The sequence below is a fragment of the Nuphar pumila genome, chromosome 13 (genome assembly GCF_984573655.1).
Source record: "Nuphar pumila chromosome 13, dmNupPumi1.hap1.1, whole genome shotgun sequence".
Taxonomy (NCBI): domain Eukaryota; kingdom Viridiplantae; phylum Streptophyta; class Magnoliopsida; order Nymphaeales; family Nymphaeaceae; genus Nuphar; species Nuphar pumila.
The window spans coordinates 636,990-660,533 of NC_143261.1; the positions used below are offsets into that span (position 1 = coordinate 636,990).

The 23,544-nt window shown below is 35.9% G+C and overlaps 1 protein-coding gene across 1 annotated transcript in view; it reads right to left on the reverse strand.

Moving 5' to 3' along the window:
• Positions 1-257: 257 nt before the first annotated feature.
• LOC149817433 (transcription factor Pur-alpha 1-like) overlaps positions 258-23,544 on the reverse strand; it is a 57,308-nt gene continuing 34,021 nt past the window's right edge. Inside the window, exons 3-5 of the mRNA XM_089984927.1 lie at positions 1,272-1,412; positions 940-1,182; positions 258-677 (exon numbers count right to left, since the gene is read on the reverse strand). Coding sequence (XP_089841053.1) covers positions 525-677; positions 940-1,182; positions 1,272-1,412 — 537 coding nt within the window. The 3' untranslated portion in view covers positions 258-524. The remainder of the gene's footprint in view (positions 678-939; positions 1,183-1,271; positions 1,413-23,544) is intronic.

Below are 23,544 nucleotides of genomic sequence, written 5' to 3' on the forward strand. Positions count from 1 at the left end.
TCGGTCCTTTACCATTAGGCCCAGCACGTAAGTAGGGGTGAAGCCCTCAAGTTTCTAAACTACGGTTCTGAATCAAGTGTTATTCGTACCCCCATTGCATTAGCGGAAGCCCAGCATAGGCCTTGGGGGGTGAGGATCCTAGCCACGGCGTTTACGCCCCCAAGGATGGTGACCAAGTCTCTGTACCCCGGGCTGTGGTTTCCCCGTGTAATGCATGGAAAAAACAGACTACGCAGACGAAGTGAAACCAAAATCGATTGAAAGACCATCACAAGAAAAGGATCAAACTCTTCATACCACCAATTGGCAAGCATTACAAGACTATATATAAAAGTCCGTTTCCCATTTATTTCTACACACGGCTGGTTATACTTGGCAAACAACTCTGAATTCTCTGGTGAGAAATAGCACTGTTTTCTGCCCCATAAAAGAAAAGAAAGCGCCCACCCTGCACAAATCGCACCCTCACCGACAGAACAAATTTAATTTTTCCAAGCAAACTAGGAGAAACAGTGTCTCCCGATTCATCTCTGAGCAGGCTCCACAGTCCGAATGTTTGCACCCGTCAATGATTCAATCCGATCCTTGGTGATCTCAACAAAATGACCGACAATGTCATGGAATTGTTTGAGTCCAGATAAAGGAAGAATGATTGAAGATCGATCCGCTCCTGCCACCTGTCGAAGGAAGATTTGTGCATGAGATATATAGGAAAACAGCATGTGCAACTGAGAGAAGCCAAAGGAAATGGATGTAAGTGGTGGCTTTAGATTATTAGTGTAACTGTATCTGGGCGTCCAAAGACCCACATTCAACAGTTAAATGGCTTTTCTTCAAAAAAGAGTCAAGGGTATGGCTCTAGGGATGAAAGAGATCGGCATTCTTTTTTTTCGTTTTTTTTTTAATTTGTTCTTCTTGAGATGATAGAAGATGAGGTACCTCAGATATCCTCAGGAAATGGCCACGGTTGTTGCTACCAAGGTCAAAGAAGAAACGCTTTTGGTCAGCTCTAATCACCTTAGAGAGTCCCATGCTTCCCATTTCATCTGGTGGCAGCAATTCAACTGACCTATCAACATTCAGTTCCGATGCAGAAGTTGCCTGAGTACTGTGGCCCGGTATGAACCCCGCACCCACATCATCTGAAAGCCCTGTAAGTCTTTCTGATGATTCACATGTTTGCTGTTTCAATGAAAAATACCCAGTTAGGAACAGGAAAAATATGGAGAAAAGATAAACGGCCAGAAAAAGGGAAAACATCAATAAAGCACCTGATTTGGTAGAATGAAAAGTCTAGAAGCATCGTATATTTCTGCCAAGATGTTCCTGAATGCTGCCCAGCCTTCATCACGAGCGCTTCCAGCAGGAACAATTATCGTGCTACGGTTTCTGCTCACAGATGCTTCAGAAACCTGCAATCATTCACGTTTCAACTCCATCAGCAACCTGCAACTAATATTTATTTAATGATAACCTATGACGCTACACTGTAGTTACTAGCAGAAAACACATACTAGTGTCATTTTCTCGTGAATGATGTCCAACGGAGTGCTAATATTAATGAAACCAATTAATCGATTGTCAGCACATGTTTTGCATCAGCTTTTAGCGAATCCTCTCAAGGTTGAATGAAATAGCGATTGGGGTGCTATTCCCCCCAGTTAAACTGTTTAGAAAAAGAAAAGAAAAAGGACAATAAAAGAGAAAAAACAGAGCACCTACTCCAAGAGCAAGGTTACGAAATGATCCTTAAAAGGTCCAAAATAACAATCACTGAAGCCCAATGCTATGGACTATGAGGTTTAGACTGGTCGACTGGATAAAAGAGGCTTGCATAGCAATTACCACAGACAAATTAAACTTCATCTAAGAGAAGTATGTGCAGAGATCCAGCATTATACATTGTAATTTTAAAATTCAAGCTAACGTTGTCCATTAAGGACAAGATCAAATAAAAGGAAAGAACAAAAACTCACATGCACCCCACAACTTAGTGAATTTTAACAAGTTGACCAACAACCAGTGCCAATCCAAATTCTACTCCTGGATAACTCTGAAAAGATAGTTTCGCATTTCATATAGAAGCACACGTCACCATTAATAGGGTTTTGTCCCACTAATGCCAGTCCCATACCTGGGGGGGGGGGGGGGGAGAAGAGGCTTGAATGGTGTCTGGCATTTAAAAAATGCAATTGACAAATTTCAAATAGTGAAACCATATTTATATGTGGAGAATTAATGAACACGCGAAAAGGTAATAAAAAATGAATTTGAGAGTAAGAGTATATGGATTTGAATATGAGAATGAAATATCTGAAATGGTTCTTGGCATGCCTACAACCTCGTTATGGCAATATATATTTTATACATACTCCTAAAAGAAAGATGAACACATTATAATACATAAGAGTGATCAAATTCAACACAGAGTTTTGTTTCGATTAAGGCAAAGACAATCAACAGACGTGTACAAATTGTAAGGTCATACAAAGAGTGTATTACTACACAATATATATTACAAGTTTTATATGTAAGTAGAAAGATTCATATGACAAGAAGAAAAATCAATAGAAACTCAAGAATAAAGTGGTAGGGGCCTTAAAGGTCATTGCAAAAAATCAAAACAAACACTACTAAAATGAGGAAGGTGGGATTGTGTGGAAGATTCAAATCAATTTCTGAGGCAAAAGATAAGTTACATTAAGCAAGTTGCAAAACATGTACTAGATTAATCAAAAGACAAATCTCATGTATATTGGAAAACTTGCTGGTAGAATAAGAGAGTTAAAAAATGGTAAAGGATAAGAAATTTTTAAATAATTTCAAAAGAAAAAATGTATGACAAATCTAAATAAATCTATTGGCAGTCACCATGTATCCAAAAAGGCACAAGGAGATGAATATGATGATGACAAAGAAGATGATGATGAAGACTGATAATAAGGTGATGATTAAGAAGAAATTTGAGAAAAAGAGAATGAAGATGATGTTCACAAAAGATAGGTTGACAATAAACATGATGATCATGGATATCATGATATTAAAAATAAAGAGGTATGTGTATGGGAGAGCAAAAGAGAGCACAAAAAATTAATTATTTTATAGAAGATCAGATGCTGCATCTGACTAAATGTTATTACCTATATCATCTATTCATATCAGTGATATACCAACTAGGTTGCCTCTACATCAATAGATAGTCATTGTTGTTATATAGATAGATACATATGTATATGTATATACCAGAGTTACCAGTCGAGGAAGTGGGAGCGGGAAGCGATACGGGAAGCGGGAGCGGGAAGCGAGGCACTTTCAAAAATTTAGGAAGCGGGGAAGCGTGGGACCACTTAGAAGAAAATTCCGAACCGTCTCGGTAGCGACCTAGGAAGCAAACCGGAAGTGACCTAGAAAGCGAATCGGAAGCGAGGGGGAAGCAAAAAAAATGGAAAAAATGGGGAAGCGCGCCGCTTTGCGCTTCCGAAGCGCGCTTCCCCTTTTACCTAGGCACTTTCGGTAACTCTGGTATATACATACATATATTTACTTATATATGTATATATATACATATATGAGTGTATATATGTATATATTATATATAATTGATTGTTTTTCATTGTAATAGGTTTTGCCCATTGTGATCATTGCAAAAAAATTTTGCTCATTCCCTCTTTTCCCTCTCTTTCTCTTTCTAACCTCTATTTCCCCTTTTGAAGGGGAAAATAAAAGATAGAAAAGAAGACAGAAAAGAAAAGAAAGAAGAGAGATAAACTCTTTTGCAAAGGTCTCACTTGACCTAAATTTTGAAAATGTTTTGAAATTACTCGCCTCCATTTTTTAAAATTTGCGGGAAAATGGAGAGACGGGATTCGCTCGTCGATACGAGGTTCGACCGTTCATGGCGCCTTTACCAGGGGTAATCGAACCAAGGATCGAACTTATGCCTTTTGCTTTGCCTAAATATTGTCTAAGAATTTATTCTAAATCTAGAATGCACAAAGAATCATGCTTGTGCAAATGCAAAGATGTATGCTCTTTTGAGAAGAATAATTTAGAAATTTGGGGATTTTCCAAGTGATTTTGAAATAATTTTGAGAATATGGTAAAGAAATGGTCTTTTGAAAGTTGAAAATTTTGAATCTAACTTTAGAACTTGAAGAGACTTGAAGTTTTGAAATCCTAAGTCTTGGAATAATCAAAGATTTGAAAATAGCTCTTGGACTTGAAGAAATAGAGAGAAAAGGGAGAATTTAGAACTGAGGTAGAATTTGAAGTAAGAATGAGATTTTCAAGTTAAGATGAACTTTGAATTTGAATTTGATTCTCAAAAATCGATTTTGAAAAGGGATCTTTGATCTTGAGTTTAAATTCAGAACCTGAAACAGGAACTGAATTTGGAAGTTGAATTTAGACTTGAGGAAAAATGAATTTTGAAAATAGAGTTGGAATGGGAATCCGGATTTTGAAAATCGATGTGAGATTTGGAAGTGGAATTGGGTTTAGAATTGGAAATGGAAATGGAAATGGAAATGGAACTGGATTTGAAATCTAGAATCCTAGATGAAATCTGATCTGAAATCTGAAATCCTAGATGGAATTGGATCCGAAGTCTGGGCTCCAAGATGGAATTGAATCCGAAATTTGGACTCTTAAATGGAACTGGATTTGAAATCTGGAATCCAATATGGAATTAGAAGATGGATCTGGATTTTGGGAATCCAGATAGAATTCGGATTTGGATTCAAAAAATCCAGATAGAACTTGAAGATGGATTTGGATTTGAGAAATCCTGATTGAATTTGAAAGTGGACTTGAATTTAGGGAAAATCAAATTTTGAGATTCATAATCAATCTCAAAACCTTGATTTTGGATAAATGAATTGAATTGAGAATCAAAACTCAATCTTTAGATAGAACTTTGGAGATTTTAAAAAAATAAAGAATAAACTTGATTTTAAACTTGAATTTTGAAATCAGGAGATGAATCTGGAAATTTCAAAGTTTAAATTGAACTTTGAAACACGATTTGGGATATTGAATTGAATTTAAAATCGAAGCCTGAAAATGAAAATGAATTTGAATTTTCAAAGCTGAATTGAACTTTGAAATTGGATTTGAATTGAAAATTGAATTTGGAATATAGAAGTGAATTCGAAATTTCAAAGTCAAATTGGACTTTGAAATTGAATTTTGAATTTGCAAATGAGATAGAATTGAGAATAGAAAGATGAATTTGAATTTATAAATAAGGTTTGAAGATTGATTTGGGAAATGAAGAATATATTTGAAGAATTATCTCAAAATCACTTGAATTTTGAAATAATATGAAAAGAATTTTGAAAATATGATGTAATTCTATCCTAAATGATGAATGAGTTAGAAAAATTTGAAATTGGGTTCTGAAAAGCATATTTCATTCTTTAAATGGATTGAAATAAGATTAAAAATATAATACATCTGTGACTATGGTCATAAAATATATTATAAGATAATCTATATTTAAATTCAAATGAAGAATAAAACACATTTTGGTGCCTTTATAGAGTTTGAAATGAAATTAACTCTCAATATATTCTGACTATGGCCATTGATATATATTTTGAGTTAATTTTAAGTAAAACTCTGATAAGGGAAAAAAATATTTAGAAAAATATGATGATTTTTTAAAAGAGATCCAGTGTGGATCTAATGTTATTTCATAAAAGATAAAAATCCTAAGCATTGTCCACATTTTGACTATGGCCATCAATGTGGGTCATTTGCTTAGGATCAGTTACCTTTTATTAAAATGGTGCATGTGCCATTCGTGAATTTTTTGAAAGAAAAGAGCAAAATGATATGAAACACATAATTTTATAAAAATGCATGCTCATACATTCTATTCTAAGCTAAAAATGTAAAATTCTCATTAATATCTAGCTATAAAAAAAAATCCCTGAACTAAGAAAGAAAAATAATGTTTTCCATGTATTCCTGCAAAACAGAGTTAGCACACCAACAAGATGCCAAATATGAAAGCAAATGGAAAATATATGACCTTACTCATACTAATAAAAAGATGCCTATGGATTAGCCTAAATGGGATGTATATATTTAACAAAGAGATGCATGTATTCTTGGAGAAAATACAATATATATGCCTAAAGGCCATGCTTAGGCCTAATGCCAAATTCACATGTACTGACATGATACAAAGGAAAAATGTCTATAGGATGCAGATGCAGTAGATATGCTGGAGGATAGTGCAGTTGGTGGATGAAGAGGTTGTAGATATCCCAACGTGCCAGGTGATTGTGAGATGTGATAAGCAGATGATGGAGGATGTATAGCAGGTTAATGGGTTGTTGTAAGTGAGGGTACGCATAGGAAAATATAGCAGCTGGGAGGTGACAGCGTGGGTGTATGCTGTGTAAATGTGGGCTGAAGAAGGTAGCAATGGTAGATGGAAGGGCTGACAGATAATGGACAATGGATGGAATGTAGGGAAGGTAGTGAAAAGATAGGGTTGGATACAACAAATGCAGCATGGTGATATGAGACAATGGAGTGTGGTGATAGTAAGTGAATGCTTAAGGTTGCAAGGGTGGTTGTGTGAGTGTAGGGAAAGAAAATGCAGTTGCAAGTGAGGCTGCAGCAGGTATTAAAGCTAATGCCAATATTATGCTGGGGCTGAAGGTGAAATTGAAGATGTAGTAAGGTGTAGGTTCACATTGTTTACATATAGAAAGATGAGATTAATCAAGAATATAGATTCAACAAGACAGAAGATACTATAGCATGATTAAAAGAAAAGTTCAAAATCCACATCTATTCATATTCACATATCCAGCCCTAAAATGCTGGGATTCTTGAGCTTAATGGAACCTCTGTAAGCATTGTTAACATTGCAGAAACTATGTTTAAAATAGATGCCTTATTTATCAGGAAGATGTGAATGGAGATAGTAGGTGTGAGAGTGACTGCATATTAGTGATACTGGAGGGGTATTGTACTTTTAGTGAAGTGCAGGAAGGCATGTGTTGTGGCGTGGAGATGGTGCTACAGGGGATAAAACAGATGCAGGTGATAGGTGGAATGAGTGTGGCAACAGGGTGAATATTGTTGTACAGCGAGCAAGTGGACATAGTATCGCTGTTGTAGGTGATATTGTTGTGAGTGAAGGTGGATATAGTAGAGCAGTGTTATGAGAGGCGAACGCCTCAATACCTGAAGCGTATGCCTCAGAGGCGAAGCGCAAGTTCAAAGTACCGAGGCGCTCTAGTGAAGCGTTTGCAGACTCGAAGCGCACGCTTCACATGAGTGAAGCGTGCGCCTCGCTTCGAGGCCCGCTTCAATTATAAGGCGTACGCATCATGTACAGCCCACGAAAATATAAAACACGAACGGGGGGAGGGTTTCTTTTAAACCTTCATCCCCCCCCTGTGCGCTGCATCCCTCCATTTCCCTTTTTGTGCCTCCCCCAACCCTCTTTAAAAATCGCAGAGGAGAGAGAGGGCTTTCTCAGCCTGCACCTCCCTCCTCATCTCCTCTCCTCGTCTCTCGCTCCCAGCGCTGACGACCTTGCGTCTAACGCCTCTCAGGGGAGCCGACGCCGCCTCCTCCCTCGTGTTCCGATCAACACCGCCGCCGCCATCGCCGATGGCCTCTAAGGTACGCACCCTCTCTACCTTTGTCTACTTCTTCTCCTTCTCCCCCCTTTCTTCTATGTTCGTCGGGAGGCCGGCGTCCCCCTACCACGCCTCCTCTCTCTCTGATTGGGTGTTAAAGATTTCTCTGTTTTGTCAAGGTGGGTCAGTTTTCGTTAGATGGTGATCGAGTTCTTGAGTTTTCTGTTCTTGTGTTTCTGATATTTCTAATTCTTTCAAGTAATGTTTGATGAAAGGAGAGAGACCTATGTGATATTTTCTCAGCAATAGTTCTGTTATTTTGAATTATCTTTTGGTTTTCAAGGATAATAAGCTTCAAGAATCTTTCCCATTTTAATGGGTGTATAGAATCTTAGATGATTGATAATCTGGATTTCTCTTTTCTGTTTTTCGGTTGTTCTTTTTATTTATAAGAGATGATTTATATGTTGTAATTTTGCTAGTGAATAGCTTTAGTTTTTTGTCTTATAACCTCTGCTGGTAAATAGCTTTATTATTTCTGCTTTTTTGAGACTTCGTGTATTTTTTGTTTTATGCTTAAACCGACAATCATATTCAAAAAATGAGTGTAGCTGAGATGCGGATGCTTAGATGGATGTGTGGAAATACAATAAAAGATAAGATTCGGAACGAAGAGATACGTAAGAAGGTAGGTGTTGCACCCATTGAAAATAAGATGCGAGAGAATCGTTTACGGTGGTTTGGACATATTCGGCGAAGGCCTAATGATGCTCCAGTTAGAAGGTTGGAGAAATGGGAAAATATATTAGTTAAAAGAGGTCGGGGTAGGCCTAGGAAGACTTGGATGAAGATGATAGGAAAGGATATGAATGCTTTGAACCTCACCGAGGACATGGCGTTGGATAGAAATGATTGGAGGAAAAGGATTCATGTGGAAGACCCAAAATGAATTTCTTTTTTGGTTCATATCGCTGACCCCAATTGTTTTGGGATGAAGGCGTAGTTGTTGTTGTTGTTGTTGTTGTATGCTTAAACCGACAATCAAATAATGGAAAGTCATCCGAAGATGCTGACATGTATTATTATGACTATCTTGGATTATGCCATGCTACGATGTTACATTTTGAATTTATGCCATGCTTCAAGGTTGCAGTTCATCCATTTCTTGTAGCATTCTGCTATTGTGAGACTGCAAAATAAAATTTTGTCAGAACACGTAGGTCTAGCGATTGATCACTGTTTAGATGGCACATAAAAAAAAATTGAAGTGGTGAAAGTTGAGGTTACTGGATGTTACACCAGCTACCAAATGAGTTGTTCGGAGAGCAGCAATTGCAAAGACAATGTTGGGCCCGGTTTTAGGGTATAATGAAAAGCATCTGCTTTACATTGATATTCACTTGGCTAAGAGAGAAAGCGTCAACTTTAGTGACACACTTGTCTACTTGTGCAGGTGTAATTTTGCTTCATGAGATAAAGATTTTAGACAAGCTTGTCTTCGCTATGATCTGTTCTGTTGTAAGTTGTAACAGAAGCAGGTCTTTTATCTAGAAAGTTCAAAGTAGCTGGTCGATCACAGTAATAAGAGTCAACTATTGGTCAAACATAGTATGATCAACACATGCCACAAATGTGATATCTCCATGATAGCCCTGACTTGCTGAAAATGAGTAGTGAACTACTTTAAAAGTCCAAATAATTTGCTTGACTTCTCACTACATTTATAAATGATCATGTCTAGCTTTTGATGCTTGTTTAAGTATGTAAATTTTGTTAACCTGCAGATGTTCTTCAAAGGAAGTCAATTTGATAGCTTGGCAATCTTCCGTGTAAACTTCTCTTTGGCTGTAAATTTTTTTAACCTGCAGATGTTCTTCAAAGGAAATCAAATTGATAACTCAGCACTTCAATATAAACTCTCAGTTAACTGTTGTACTGCTTAATGATGCCAACTGCTTTCTCCTTTGATTTAGTAGATCTACTTGTGCATTTTTTGCTTATTGCATATTCAATATTTACTAGTGAATGATACATTGGACCTTTTTTCGATAAATTTACCGAACACAATAATTTTACAGGGAAAGTTCCTGCTTTCTTTGAACTCCAATATTCAATTTGTAATATTTAACATGTTAGCCAAATTGTCTTCTGCATGTTACAGTCATGGTAGCCTGCCTCACTGTTAAAACTTTTCACTTGCAGCCAAGTCATTCATGATGATGTCCTTCGCCAGCAACAGATTGTCTATTGTCTCTGTTGACAAAGTCTTGAAACTTCTCTGTCCTTCCAGAGGAAATCCAAGCTTATCCCGTTATAATCAGTTCTTGACGGCATGTTCTGATTTTTGTCCAAGTACCATTGTGGCTTCTACTGTATCTTGAAACTTCTCTGTCCTTCCAGAAGATTAATAATCTTAGTATCTATCCATTTTCATGGTTTGGTTTTGGACAATTATAGTTCCCAAGCCTTGCATTTCTTGATTATGGATTGTATTGTTTTAAAAAAAAAATCAATTTTGTGCAGGTGGTTGTTTATCTTCAAAAAAAATGACAAGGACAGATCCAGCTTGAAAGCATTGTTTTGAAGAAGATTTGAATGATAAGGAAAAAAGAAGAAATTTGGTACGTAAGTATTGTAAAGTAGTTTATAAAGGTGGTGTAGCAAGAATAAAATAGCATCTAGCTGGAACTCACAAGGGTGTTAAACCATGTGATTGTGCACCAAATGAGGTGACACAATTTTTTGCAAAATACTTGCAAAAGAAGGAAGAAGCAAAACAACAAGAAAAAAATATATTACAAAGTGGTATGAATGAAAGCTTTACTCAATGAATGATGACTGGTGAACTTTCTTCTCCAACTACTAGTAGAGTTGGAAGTTCACAAACAAGAGGCCCTATGGATCAATTTGTGAGTTCAAAAGCTCGTCAGACAACGATAAATAATGCATTTAAAAGAAAAGAAATGAAGGAAGTATGTTATGCTATTGGGCGATTCTTTTTTGCAAATGTGTTATCATTTAATTTGTGCAATAGTCGATATTTTGAATCCATGTGTGAAGCTATTGCTAATTATGGTCGAGGATTTAAACCACCAAGTTATCATGAGATGAGAACTTGGATTTTAAAAGATGAAGTGGATAAAACTCAAATTATGTTGGAGGACTACAAAAAGACATGGGCAAGAACTGGTTGTACTATAATGGCAGATGGTTGGACAGATGGTAAAAGTAGAAATTTGATTAATTTTCTTGTGAACAATCCTTCAAGTACAGTCTTTTTGAAGTCTTGTGATATTAGTGGAATAAGAAAGACAATTGATAATTTGGTAAAATTATTTAGTGAAGTTATTAAAGAAGTCGGAGAACAAAATGTAGTACAAGTAGTTACAGATAATGCAGCAAATTACAAGGTTGCAGGTTTGAAGTTAAAAGATATTGAAGCTTTTCAACATATTTTTTGGACACCTTATGCAACGCATTGTATAGATTCGATACTTGAATACATTGGCAAGATACATTTGCATAAACGAGTATTGAAAAAAGCAAAGATTGTAACTACATTTATATATGGACATGCATGGCTTTTAAATTTGATGAGAATATATACAAATGGTAAAGAGCTCTTACGACTAGCTATTACTCGTTTTGCAACTTCTTATCTTACTCTTCAAAGTATTGGTGTAAACAAAAAGGCATTAAAGAATATGTTCTTATCTCCAAAATTTCAAGATAGTGAGTATTATATCAAAAATCCAAAAGGTAAAGAAGTAACACACATTGTCACTGAAGATAGAAATTTTTGAAAAGCAATTGTTTATATCATCAAAGTCACATTACCTTTGGTGAAAGTATTGAGAAGGGTTGATTCAGATGATAAACCAGTTATGGGATTTTTGTTTAATGATATGAGAAAGGCAAAGGAAGAAATAGCTCAAAATGTAGGCAATGATAAGAGCAGCTATATAGAAATTTGGGATATTATTGACAAGAGGTGGGATAATCAAATGCATCACTGCTTACATTCTGCAGGGTATTTTCTAAACCCACACTTTCATTATGATGATGATTGTGTAAAAGATAAAAAAATTAAAATCGGGTTTATGGACTGTTTAGAAAAGATAGTGCCCAATATAGAAGAACATTGTGAGATTTTGATTCAGCTTGATACATATGAAAATGGAATTGGTTTGTTTGGTAGACCAGAGGCAATTGGCACAAGAAAGAGAAAAAATCCAGGTATGTATTTTTTTTTTATTGTCTTAATTTCAATTCTAATTGATCTAATTTTTTTCTTACTGACATTCTTTTTTATTTTATTTTCTCAGCTGATTGGTGGAATACATTTGGTGATGAAACAAAAGAATTGAAAAACTTTGCAATGCGAGTGTTGAATCTCACATGTAGTGCATCAGGATGTGAGCGTAATTGGAGCACTTTTTCTTTGGTAAATAAAGATATTTTCATATTATTGATTGTTCATTGTTGCATAATATATTGCAGATTTGTAATTATATAAATTTTTAAATTATAGGTATATACAAAAAGGCGAAATCGCCTTGAGCAAGAAAAACTCAATGCTTTGGTGTTTATTATGTACAATATGAAGTTGAAAGAAAGAGATATAAGAAGGAAGACAGTTGAGGATCCTTTGTGTCTTGAAAATATTGATTCTGATGATGAGTGAATTATAGAAAAAGAAGATCCAGTTTTGCCACAAGATGCATTAGAAGATTCTTGGTTAGATCCAGCTTTTAATTTGAATGATATAGATGTTACTCCTTTTGATACTTCACCAAGCTTTACTAAGAAACATAAAAAAGATCCATCTTCAAACAAGATGCATGCTAATAAAGGTATGTCTTGTATTTTATAAATCTTATACTTTTTTAATTTTAAATATTAATTTTGTTAATATTTTGGAATGAAGGTAAAAGAAAACAAATAGAAGATTCAGAAAATGAGAGAGCGAATAATGAAGAAACTGAAGATGAAGAAGAAACTATCCCATATATGGATGATTCAAATGAAGATGAGCTATCTAGTCCTAGTGAAGACAATTTTGTTGAAAATATTTGATATTGTTTAAGGCTTATGACAATTTTGTTGAAAAATTTTGTGCATAGAAGGTATTTCTAGAACAAGTCAATTTGGAGATGGCCCCACATGTATTCAATATGTTTTCATGATTGTAGATATAACTTGTTTTATCTTGCACTATGAGTCTAACTTAATCTTGAGGATGGTGCTTTAATCTTGAAAATGGATAGGTTACATGACAATCATGGCCTTTACTTTTATACAAATTTTGTTTCTCGTATCTTAATGATAATTTTCTAATGAGTTTTGGTTGTAGATGAGATCTTGACAAATTCTCAAAGTAAAATCAGTATTTGACCATATTTTTTTGGCCTATGTGGAAATTGTCCTTGGCAAGCTTGGGAACCGGAATATACTTTTATTAGTTAGTTATTTGTTAATTGTTAATTGTTAATCTTTCACATATCATATTTGGTTTGTAGCCAGATTTCTCTAGGTTATTCCATTGGATTAATTCACCATCACTAATATTTTCACCATAATGCCACCTCATTGTTCATATATATATTTTTTTCTTGATGAGTATTGTGCTTTAAATGTCAAGATGAATCCTTTGCGTAATCTAGGTAAATATGGAACCTTTTACTTTGCAATGTTGTTGCCAAATGTGGGGGTTCAGGGTCTGCCAACACTTGGCTTCAGTAAGATGATGAACTGATTGGCTATAAAAGTTTTGACTCCTCTATTAGCCAAAAAAACATTGTTATTGAGTAGAATTTAAGATGCTATGGTCTATGCTTATATTGTCCTATATACTCCATATGGATGGAAATGAATGTTTACATAAAGTTACCTGATTTGGTTTGGCTTCTGATGTGATAGCATTTTCAGAGGATGGAGATACTCTCAAACAGGGACACTTTACTTATATGAATTGGTGGTTGGTCCTGTATGTACATGATCAGAGGATGGAGATACTAAAATTTTCTTGAACTGCTGAAAGGTAGCTGGCATATCTTTGCTTGTGATCCCTAAGCTGGGTTGTAGTTTGGCCTGCAACATGTGTAAATGAATTACTTTAGATTTTTGGAATTTGTGTTTGCTAACTGTAGTAATTACGAGTTCACATGCCCCTTTAGATGCTTTTCTTTTAGTGTGCTTACTTGGTTTTTTTTGGAATTAATGCAGTATTATAAATGATGGGACTTATACAAATAATGAGTTCAATGATATGTATTTGGTAACAACATTGGAACCTATTCCTCTTTCTTCTTTTAGTCGTCAAGTAAACAAATTTGTGGAGAAAAGTAAGTTGTGCTTTCATGTTGCCTGTTTCTATCACATGATCTTTTGTCTAATTTGCTATTACATGGTCTTTTATCTAATTTGTTTTTTATAGAAACTCGTAGCCATTTTCTGTTGATGAAAGCTTTGGTCATTATAGGGCTTGCTTTAATGCTGAAATTGAGAACATGATAGATGTGGACATGATGGAATATGTTATGTAACAAACTTTACATTGTGCATTTTTCAATGACATTTAACCCTAATGACTTAACTCCTTCCAAATGGCCAAAGATTATGGACAGTGATCTCTATGTGTAAGGTTTGATTGAACCCCTGATACAGGACTAAGAGAGAAAATGCATTGTATTTTGGACATTACTTTTGGGTTTATATTTTCGGGCATCACCTGCTTTTCAGTGGCACTACATATGCATGATAGAGGCTGATTGCTCATTACACACTTTCAAATCTGTGACAACTTGAAACAGTAAATCACAACCTCTCTATCTCTCTCTCAGTGTTACAACTATTATGTATACTCATTTTGTAATTGTATGCATAACTGATTTTCACTCCTTATTTTATTATTTTATTAATATTATATATTTTATTATTTTGATCATGAAGCTTACGTTTCAACGCCTCGAAGCTTACGCCTCGCTTCCCCTCATCGCATTTAACAACCTTGTGGTAGAGTGCTGGGTGTGTGGAAAAGTGTTGCAGGAAATGTAGTTGGAGTAGCAGATGCTAAATATACAAGTCTAGTGATAAGGAAAGATGATAATGTGAGGTGGATACGTGATGTTTGGACTGTGCACAGGGGAAGTGCTGGAAAGTGCAGGAAATGGGTTGTTGCATAGCCCCTACAGCAGATGGAATACAAGCTGTGGTGTGAGGGGAGGAGATGTACTGGGAAAGTTGTTGTAGGTGAGTATGAAAGCATAGGTGGAGTTGCTGGTGCCGGGAAATGGTTAGAAGCACAAAGGTGCTACTGTAGTGAATCCAAATATATGCTTCATTAAATGTTACACTGTTGGGTCACAATCAGAAACTGTGGACTTCTTACACTGGTAAATCAATCTGACAAAAAAAAAGAAACGACACCGTCAGGGATGGACATAGGGCGAGGCTACACCAGGACTGGATTCTATCAAGCTCAAGCTTACAGGACAATAAAAAAAAAAATGGTAAGCCTAAATATGAGGCAGTACGTATCAACCATGAAGGTCTTGTACCAGTTTCTGATTACCCAAGAAACATTGGATTGCATGGCAAAAACCCCAACAGAATGGACGCCATAATAGGATATAAAGCTACACAAATACTACAATGAAACAAATTTTCAAATTGATGCAAATTTGAAATAAAATAAGTATTTGATGCATAAAATAGCATACCTCAATTAGTTCATCATAGTTAACCTTTAGTAAATGGATCCTGCGATCACAATTATCTTTCTCTTCAGCCATTGTTTTTGTAATTAGCTCAAATTGAGGGGAAAGAAAACACTTCTCCTGGGTGTTGCTGGATCGATTCCTTCCGATTGAAGAGGAAATTTGCGATATTATCAACAAAGTTACATTCTGCCTTTGCAAGCTCACTGAGTTGTTAGATTTACAATAAGAGGTGGTGCCACTTTTGCTACGGAATTATCCACATGTGGGAACATCAACATGGGTCTGCAACTATCATCGCAGGAGAATTAACCGTTTTCTCAGTTTCAAATTTCTCCAACAACCTCTCATAAGTGTTGCTTGAATTACTCAGGTGTGTTAAACACTCTTATCAGATGATATTCTTGCTCTTCACCCCACCAGAGTTCTTAAAAAAAAAAAAAAGAATCCATCCCATAGACCATCATCATAATCCAAATTCTAGCACCTTTGATGCTCATCCTGCCAACATCCAATACAGCTCCCCAAACCAACTAACCTTAGTATGAACTGCCGATGCTCACAGTGTAGTGATGCTTTAGCGTGCCTGATGCAATGAATTAGAGTAATAGATTTTGTTTTGGAACATCGGTGAAACTTGCGTACAAACACCTCTGTACCAGACTGATCCGATGCATAAACTTGACATTGCAACAAAAATTATGCACAAATGCCCAGGATTCAGAGTAACGATGCTTATGCTCAGCTAAGAGGCTAAAAGGAAATAAAGCAAACAGTGAATGAAATGTTGATGAATGAATGATCAGGATGCAGAGTAATCGATGGATGCCATAAAAATCATATGAAATGTGATATAAACACGCTATGAAAATAGATGAAAGTAAGGTAAGGAAATGATGCCAGACCTGCAAGACGCAGGAATATGAGAATCGATGATGCAAGTGATAGGATAAACAGATACGATAGGTTAAACCTTGCTGAAATAAAACTATAAGACGCCATAAACACAAGAGGCTGAATCACTACTGAACATCAAAATTCGACCCAGGGGATATGCGCACACTGTGAAATATGAACCTGAGATATGATGAAGACTATGTAGGAGGCTAATGGATTTGTAGGGTGCAGAGCATCCACATCCAATACCGCATGCTGGAGAAGAGGTTGGTCTACGAGGATGATTTCCTCCAAACGATCCCAGTGGTGCCGAGTAATCAGACAATGAAATATGAGAATGCCATCGGATAGTGTCCAAAACCAGAAATCATGCGCGAACAGAAAATCAGAGTAAAACACGAAATCGAAACTTGAAATAAGAAAAGGGAAGTAGGATCTAAATACAGGGACATGCTAAACTAACTATTATTCAAATCACTTGAACTAAGGAAATTTTTACAAGAAACAACACAATTGTTGGAATCAGAGATTCCATTGCTGTAGCCACAGGCGGGTTGATCCTGCTATATGCAGGTCGATCCCACCCTTGATGCCTTATAATGAAAAGAAAAATGAAGAAAACAAAATTAAGACAGGGGAATGCGATAAGGCAAAATCCCTACCGAAAATCGAAGTAAAAGAAAAAGAAAAAAAAAACTTATGGAAACTCAAGAGAGAATGCAGTAAAACAAAAGGGGGACAAACGATATAAAAGAAAATGGTAGAAGATGAGCCACCTACCTCAGGCTGCTGGAATGGTCGGTCGGTCTCCTTCAGCCGATGCAGATGAGAACCAGAGAGAGGGGAGATTGAGAGGAGAGCAGGAGAAGAGGAGAATCGAGAAGAAGATGGGATGGTGGGGTGAAACGCGGTGGGAATTCGACCCTCTGAAGGTCGGTTTTTATAAGCCGAGACCGTTGGAAAAAATTTCCAATGGGTCCCTCTTTGTTTTCAATTTTTTCAAAAGAGTGGTTCTCTACAAAGGATTTTTCAAGAAGAGGTTTTAGCAGAAAAGTACTTTCAAAAAAAGGGAAAAGGCTATTTTTTTGGAATTTTTTATGTTTTTCTAATTTTTTTTTCTTTTTCCTTGTATTTTTCCATTTTTTGGTGTTTTTGATATAAAACTTTGAAAACTAAAGGGTTTCAAACTAATTTTGCAAAATTTTAAAAATATTTACAAAAGAAGGGTTTTCTGAGAATTCGGGATTAATCTTTTGAATTTTTTTTCAGAAAACGGGTTTTGGATCCGAGGTTTTGAGGCAATTTTCGAGTTTTGGACCTCGAATTGAGAAATACAGGACAGTGGATCCAAATGGATACCGGATGGACTGTTTGAGCCTTTCAAAAATTATTTTTGGTATTTTTGTGATTTCAATTTGAAAATTGGATGACGAGACTCAGATTTGGGTTTTAACACTGGATCCAGATCCAAAATTGAGTCAGATATAGAAAATGGATTCTGATTCCAATGAATCAGAGAAATAACTGGAATTTTGATTGAAAATTGACTCAATTTACTCAGAAAATGGGGGTCAGGGGCAAAAAGGAAATATTTATAAAAATTTTAAAAATTTGGGGTGTTCACACCCATGTAGGGGCATTTTAATCTTTTTACATGTATGTAATAGGCAGGGGCGGAGGCACGTTATGGAGAGGGTGGGCACTTGCCCACCCTGACCCACAAAAATCCCCCTTGGGGGTATGGGTCAGGATGGGCACTGCCCACCCTGGCCTGCAGAAAATGTGGGCAGTGCCCACTGGTGCCTGACCCAAAGGAGGCTGATGGGCGAGCTTTGCCCGTCTCGACCCCTTTGGTCATCTCTTCCTCCTCTGTGTCTTCGCCCCTACCAGCTGAAAGAAAACAAGATCCTCCAAAGATATTCACCAAAATAACAAGGTGGACACTCAAAGAGTTCCACCAAAGCACCTAAAGAGCATACACAAACCACAAAAATGGGCTCATACACAAACACCAACTAAAGGGGCAAAGACAAGGAATAAAAAATAATATTTTATTAATCAACACTATGAAAGAAAGTATACATTGTGGTGGGGCTTTGCTCCATATTTATACACAAAGAGGAAGAGGCTTATAGAGAGTCTTTGGGGTCCCAACGACTCCCTATGTTGACTAGTTCAAAACCAAAAGACAAAAAACTAAAAAAACTAATCCTAGTTACTATCTAGTTATATTACATATGACTATATATATATACTTATGTTTAACACTCCCTTACGGTTGGATAACCGAAAGTTTATCCAAGAGAAAGGAGAATCTAAGAACAACGAGAGGTTTGGTGAAGAAATTTATCAATTGATATTCTGAAGTACCGTAAGGAATTAATAGTGTCGTGTAGGAATTCATCTCGAGCATAGTGACAGTTCATTTCAATGTGTATGGTTCATTCGTGGAAGGTCTGGTTGTTGTCAATGTAAATAGAACTTTTGTTGTCACAGCACAGTCGTGATGGTCCTTTACTCTGAACGTTGATGTAGCTATGCCTCGGTATTTTGTTTCAGTTAAAGAGAGAAAAACTTTATGTTGCTTCTTACACCTCCATGAAATCAACGAGTCACCTAAAAACATACAAAAACAGTGGTTGAGTGTCGGTTATTTAGATCACATTCAAGCAATTAAATCTAAGGAGGAAGAAGCAGATAAGAAAAGTCCTCAAAAAATAAAAGTTTTGATATAGCTAATAATACGCAAAACTGTTGTTGGAAGCATGCTGAAACTGGCTCAGTGTGTGAATTGCATGCGTAATGTCAGGTCTGGTAATTGAGAGATATGATAGAGTCTTGATAAGTTGTTTGTATGGTGTTGGATTTTCAAATGATTCCCCATCATCAATCTTTATTTTAACATTTATAACCTCAAGAGTGTCAACCTTCTTATCATCTGAAATACCTTACCTGCAACAATATATAAAGCAAATTTAGATTGAGTCAATAAATAACCTCTAAAGGAATAAGCAATTTCTATATCAAGAAAATATATTATAAATCCCAAATCAGTCATTTTAAAATGTGTTTTGAGAAGTCTTTTAATGTTTTCAACTTCGTATTTGTCATCTCCAGTGATGATCATGTCTTCCACATACAGGAGAAGAATAATGACACCTACATCAGAAGTCTTAACAAACAAAGTTATGTCAGTTAAACAAGAGTGAAATCCAACATCAAGTATAACTTGACTGAACCTGTTATACAAAGCTATTGGCGCTTATTTAAGGCCACACAAGGCCTTGTCTAAATGAAGGGACTTTTCCTTATAAATAACTATACCAGGTGGTGCTTCCATATAAACTTAGTCAACGAATTTTTCGTTGAGAAACACATTTTTAACATTCATTTGATATATAAGTCATTTCTTCATAGAAGCAAGGGCTACTATGGTTCTAACTATGGCCATCCTAGTAACTGGGGCAAAGGTTTTCTCATAGTCTATTTCATACTCCTGAGAATATCTCTTGGCAATTAATCTAGCTTTGTACCTTTCAAGAGTTCGATCACTCTTGGTTTTTATCTTGTATACCCATCGACAACATATGGGTTTCTTTTCTAGGAGTGTATCTTGGACAGTCCAGGTATTTGCCTTTTCTAAAGCATCTAATTTTACTCTCAAGGCCTCTACCCATTCAGGATATTTCCTTGCTTCAAAATAATTTGAGGGTTTTATATAAGAATGTATCAACGCAATGTAAGCTTGATACTTAGGTGAAAAAGACTCATAGGACATGAATTTTTCAAAGGGCTTTGATAATCTGGATGACCTAATTTTTATCTTTGTATGATCTTCATTATTAGTATATTTTTCAAGGGCACATGGATGTTCAAAATTACTACGCCTAGAATATTGGATAAAGTTTTGATCTCGAGATTATTCTTTACTTATCTCAATATCATGAGATTCTTCTTCACTCACTATATCATTTTTTATTTCCTTATCAAAATCAGCATCATAATCATCAAACTTTGAAATTAGATCCAACAAAAAAGAATACTCAGTTACTCCCTCAGAATTTTCAAATTAAAAAAAAAAACTTTTTCTAAGAAAGACATTTCTTGAAACATATAATTTTTTATTTTTAAAGTCAAAGCATTTATACCCTTTTTGGTTATTTGTATATCCCAAAAAAAACACAAGGAATAGCACGATGAGAAAGCATATCATTTTTATCAGTGAAAACAAAACATTTGCACCAAAAAACTCTTAATCTAGAATAATCAGGGGTAAGTTTAAAAAGTTTTTCAACTGGTGATATATTTTTCAAAGAGACAGATGGCATCTGTTAATAAGATAAAATACAGTTGATGTTGCTTCAACCCAAAATTCTTTAGGTACTTTGTTTGAAATAAGCAAAGTTATTGTGGTTTTTATGATATGCCTATGTTTTCTTGCAGCAAGTCGTTTCGTTGTGGAGTGTAGGGACATGATTTTTTATGTGTAATACCATTAGATTCTAGATAGTTTTTAAATTCTTTTGATAAAAATTCTCCCCCTTGAATCAGTGCGAAAGATAGAAACATCTTTTTGAAATTTATTTTTGACCAAATTATGAAATATTTGAAAGTATAAAAAACTTCATATTTGTGTTTAAGGAAATAAATCAACGTGTACCTAGTGAAATCATCAACAAAGATTGCATAATATGCAAACTCATCCTTAGATATAACAGGTGTTAGGCCCAAAACATCCGAATGTACTAACTCAAGTGGTCGTGTAGAAACAAAAGTTCTTTCTTGAAATGACAATCATTTCATTTTGCCAAGAATACAATCTTCACATGTAAAAGTTTCAAGATTATAAAACTTTTCCATATTTGGAAAGTGTTGGATTTTGAATACATTAGGATAGCAAAGTCTTTTATGCCATAGATCCAAGTCCGGTTTCTAAACATTATAATAAAAAGTATTCTTGGGTATTTCCAAAAAATCAATGTAGTATAAGCCTAATTCTTTATGGCCTTCCCCAATCAGCTTCCCTAACTGGTGATCCGGCACTCGACAACCAAAAGAAGAGAAGAAAACATTATACCCATTATCAGATAATTGAGAAACAGATAAGAGATTTAAATTTAACTTGAAAATATATCTAATTTTTGGAATAATTTTTTTTTTAATATTTTCAAAATTTTCTATTCCCTTTATCTCAAGGTATATTCCATCAGCAGTAAATATGTTTGACCTACATGAGTTACGACACTCGAATAAAATATCACCATTTGGTGTCATATGAAATGAGACACCCGAGTAAAAAAGCCAAAGAGATTTACCAGGATCAGAGATGCCAATAGAAGAGACTGTGGTTCCGGTTGATGAAGCTCTTTTGAGTATTGTTGAAGAGCTTCTACAAGTTGATTCAAAGACATGCTCCCAATGGTTGATTCTTGTGTAGCGTTGAGCTCACTTGACACTTAGCAACGGAGGCTACCTTCTTCTCATAGGGTCCCTTGTTTTCATAGGGTCTTTTTTGTTTAGCGCAATATGTCTTGACATGCCCCGATTCACGACAATAATAGCAAATAATTTTTTTCTTTTCAAACTCATTGTCTTGCTTTCTATAGTTATCATTGTTTGGTCTCCCATAATATGGTGGTTTGTAAGCATGTACATGGTTTCCCGGCCTAGACGCGGCTATGTTAAAACATATGTAATTATATACATCTATATATATATAAATATAGATGTATATTCACCATAATACCCGATAGGGGTATTATGGTCATTTCACAAGTACCCAATAGGGGTACTTGTTTTATTTCTTTCATTTTGCTGTTTTTTATTTTTGTTTTTTTATTTTTTTAAATGCTTTTTGGATACCGAAAAGGGGCCCCACAATGGAGTCGTTGGGGGCTCCCAACGACTCTATTGGGAGCCCCTTTGGTCTCCTTTTCTTATAAATAGGGGGAACCCCCCTTGTATGTCGTATTGCTCTTGAGAGCTCCTCTTCAATAATAGTGATATTATTTTTCATGTGTGTAGCCTTTTTATAAGGCCTTTCGTATATCCCTTAGTGGATTTTCTCTCTTATGCTTGTTGCATTTGTCCGTGTGGGACATAGTGAATGCTTTAGCATTCTTGGATTCTTCCGCATATTTCATTACATGGTATCAGAGCCATACGATCTTCTAAGGTAAAATCGTGTATCTCTCTACTTTTTTTTTTCTTTTCTCTCTCACCTCCATTTTGTAGCAATGGAAGTCAAGATCGATCTATCATTCAAGCTCAATGGGAAAAATTACATGATGTGGGCATCCGCAATGGAGAATAATCTCAAAGGGAAGAAGCTTTGGGGTTATGTAATGGGGACCATTCCGGAACCCCAACTTAAGCTCACAAAGATGGAAGAAGATCAAGAGAAAGCACTTGAAGGCGATGCTCGTCTCAAGGCTATTGAAGATTATCATCATCAAATGGAAGATTGGGAGAGTAACCATGCAAAAATCCTAGCATAGTTTATGAATAATGTTGAACTTAAGGTATGTGCAAATATTGCAAAATTCCGCAGGGCAAATGAAGCTTGGTTTTTTATGAAGGGTATGTTTACCCAAAAGGATCTTGCAAGAGCTTATTTTTTGCAAGAAAAAGTGAGAACCACAAAACAAGGTGACATGAGCATACAAGACTATTATAGTGCTCTAAATCCTTTGTGGGATGAATTGGCTCTTTTAGAGCCTAAATGGGTGTCTATGGAGGATGTGGTACTAAGACAAAAACAAATGGAACAAGATAGATTGTTTCAATTTTTATTTGGGTTTCGTCCCGAATTTGAACAAGTTAGATCCTCACTTCTCCATAGATCCACGTTTCCTCCCTTAGAAGAGGCTATTGCCGAGATTACTCAAGAAGAGACTAGGCATAATATGGGTAAAAGCATTGATGAAGTTCTTGCCGTATCTAAACCCGGCAATCATGTCAAAACATACAAACCACCTCATTTTGGTAAGCAAGGGAGTGGTGGAAGAAAAATGATTATATGTCATCATTGTTATGAGCCGGGACATATTAAACCCGTTTGCCCAAAGCTAAATGGAGCATTCAAGCCAAAGGTGGCTTCCGTTGAAGAATCATCCACCAAAGAAGATGACGGCAAGAACGGGGATCTCAAAGATACTCTTGGACAAATTTCCTTGGCTCTCCAACAAATTCTAAAGGCTACTTCTTCTACCTCCGGTGCCGCAATTGCCTCATCATCACCTCCCGGTACGTACTCTTGGATTTTAGATTCCGGAGCTTCTTTTCACATGACCCCTCATGAAAATGCATTAACCAATGTGCACACC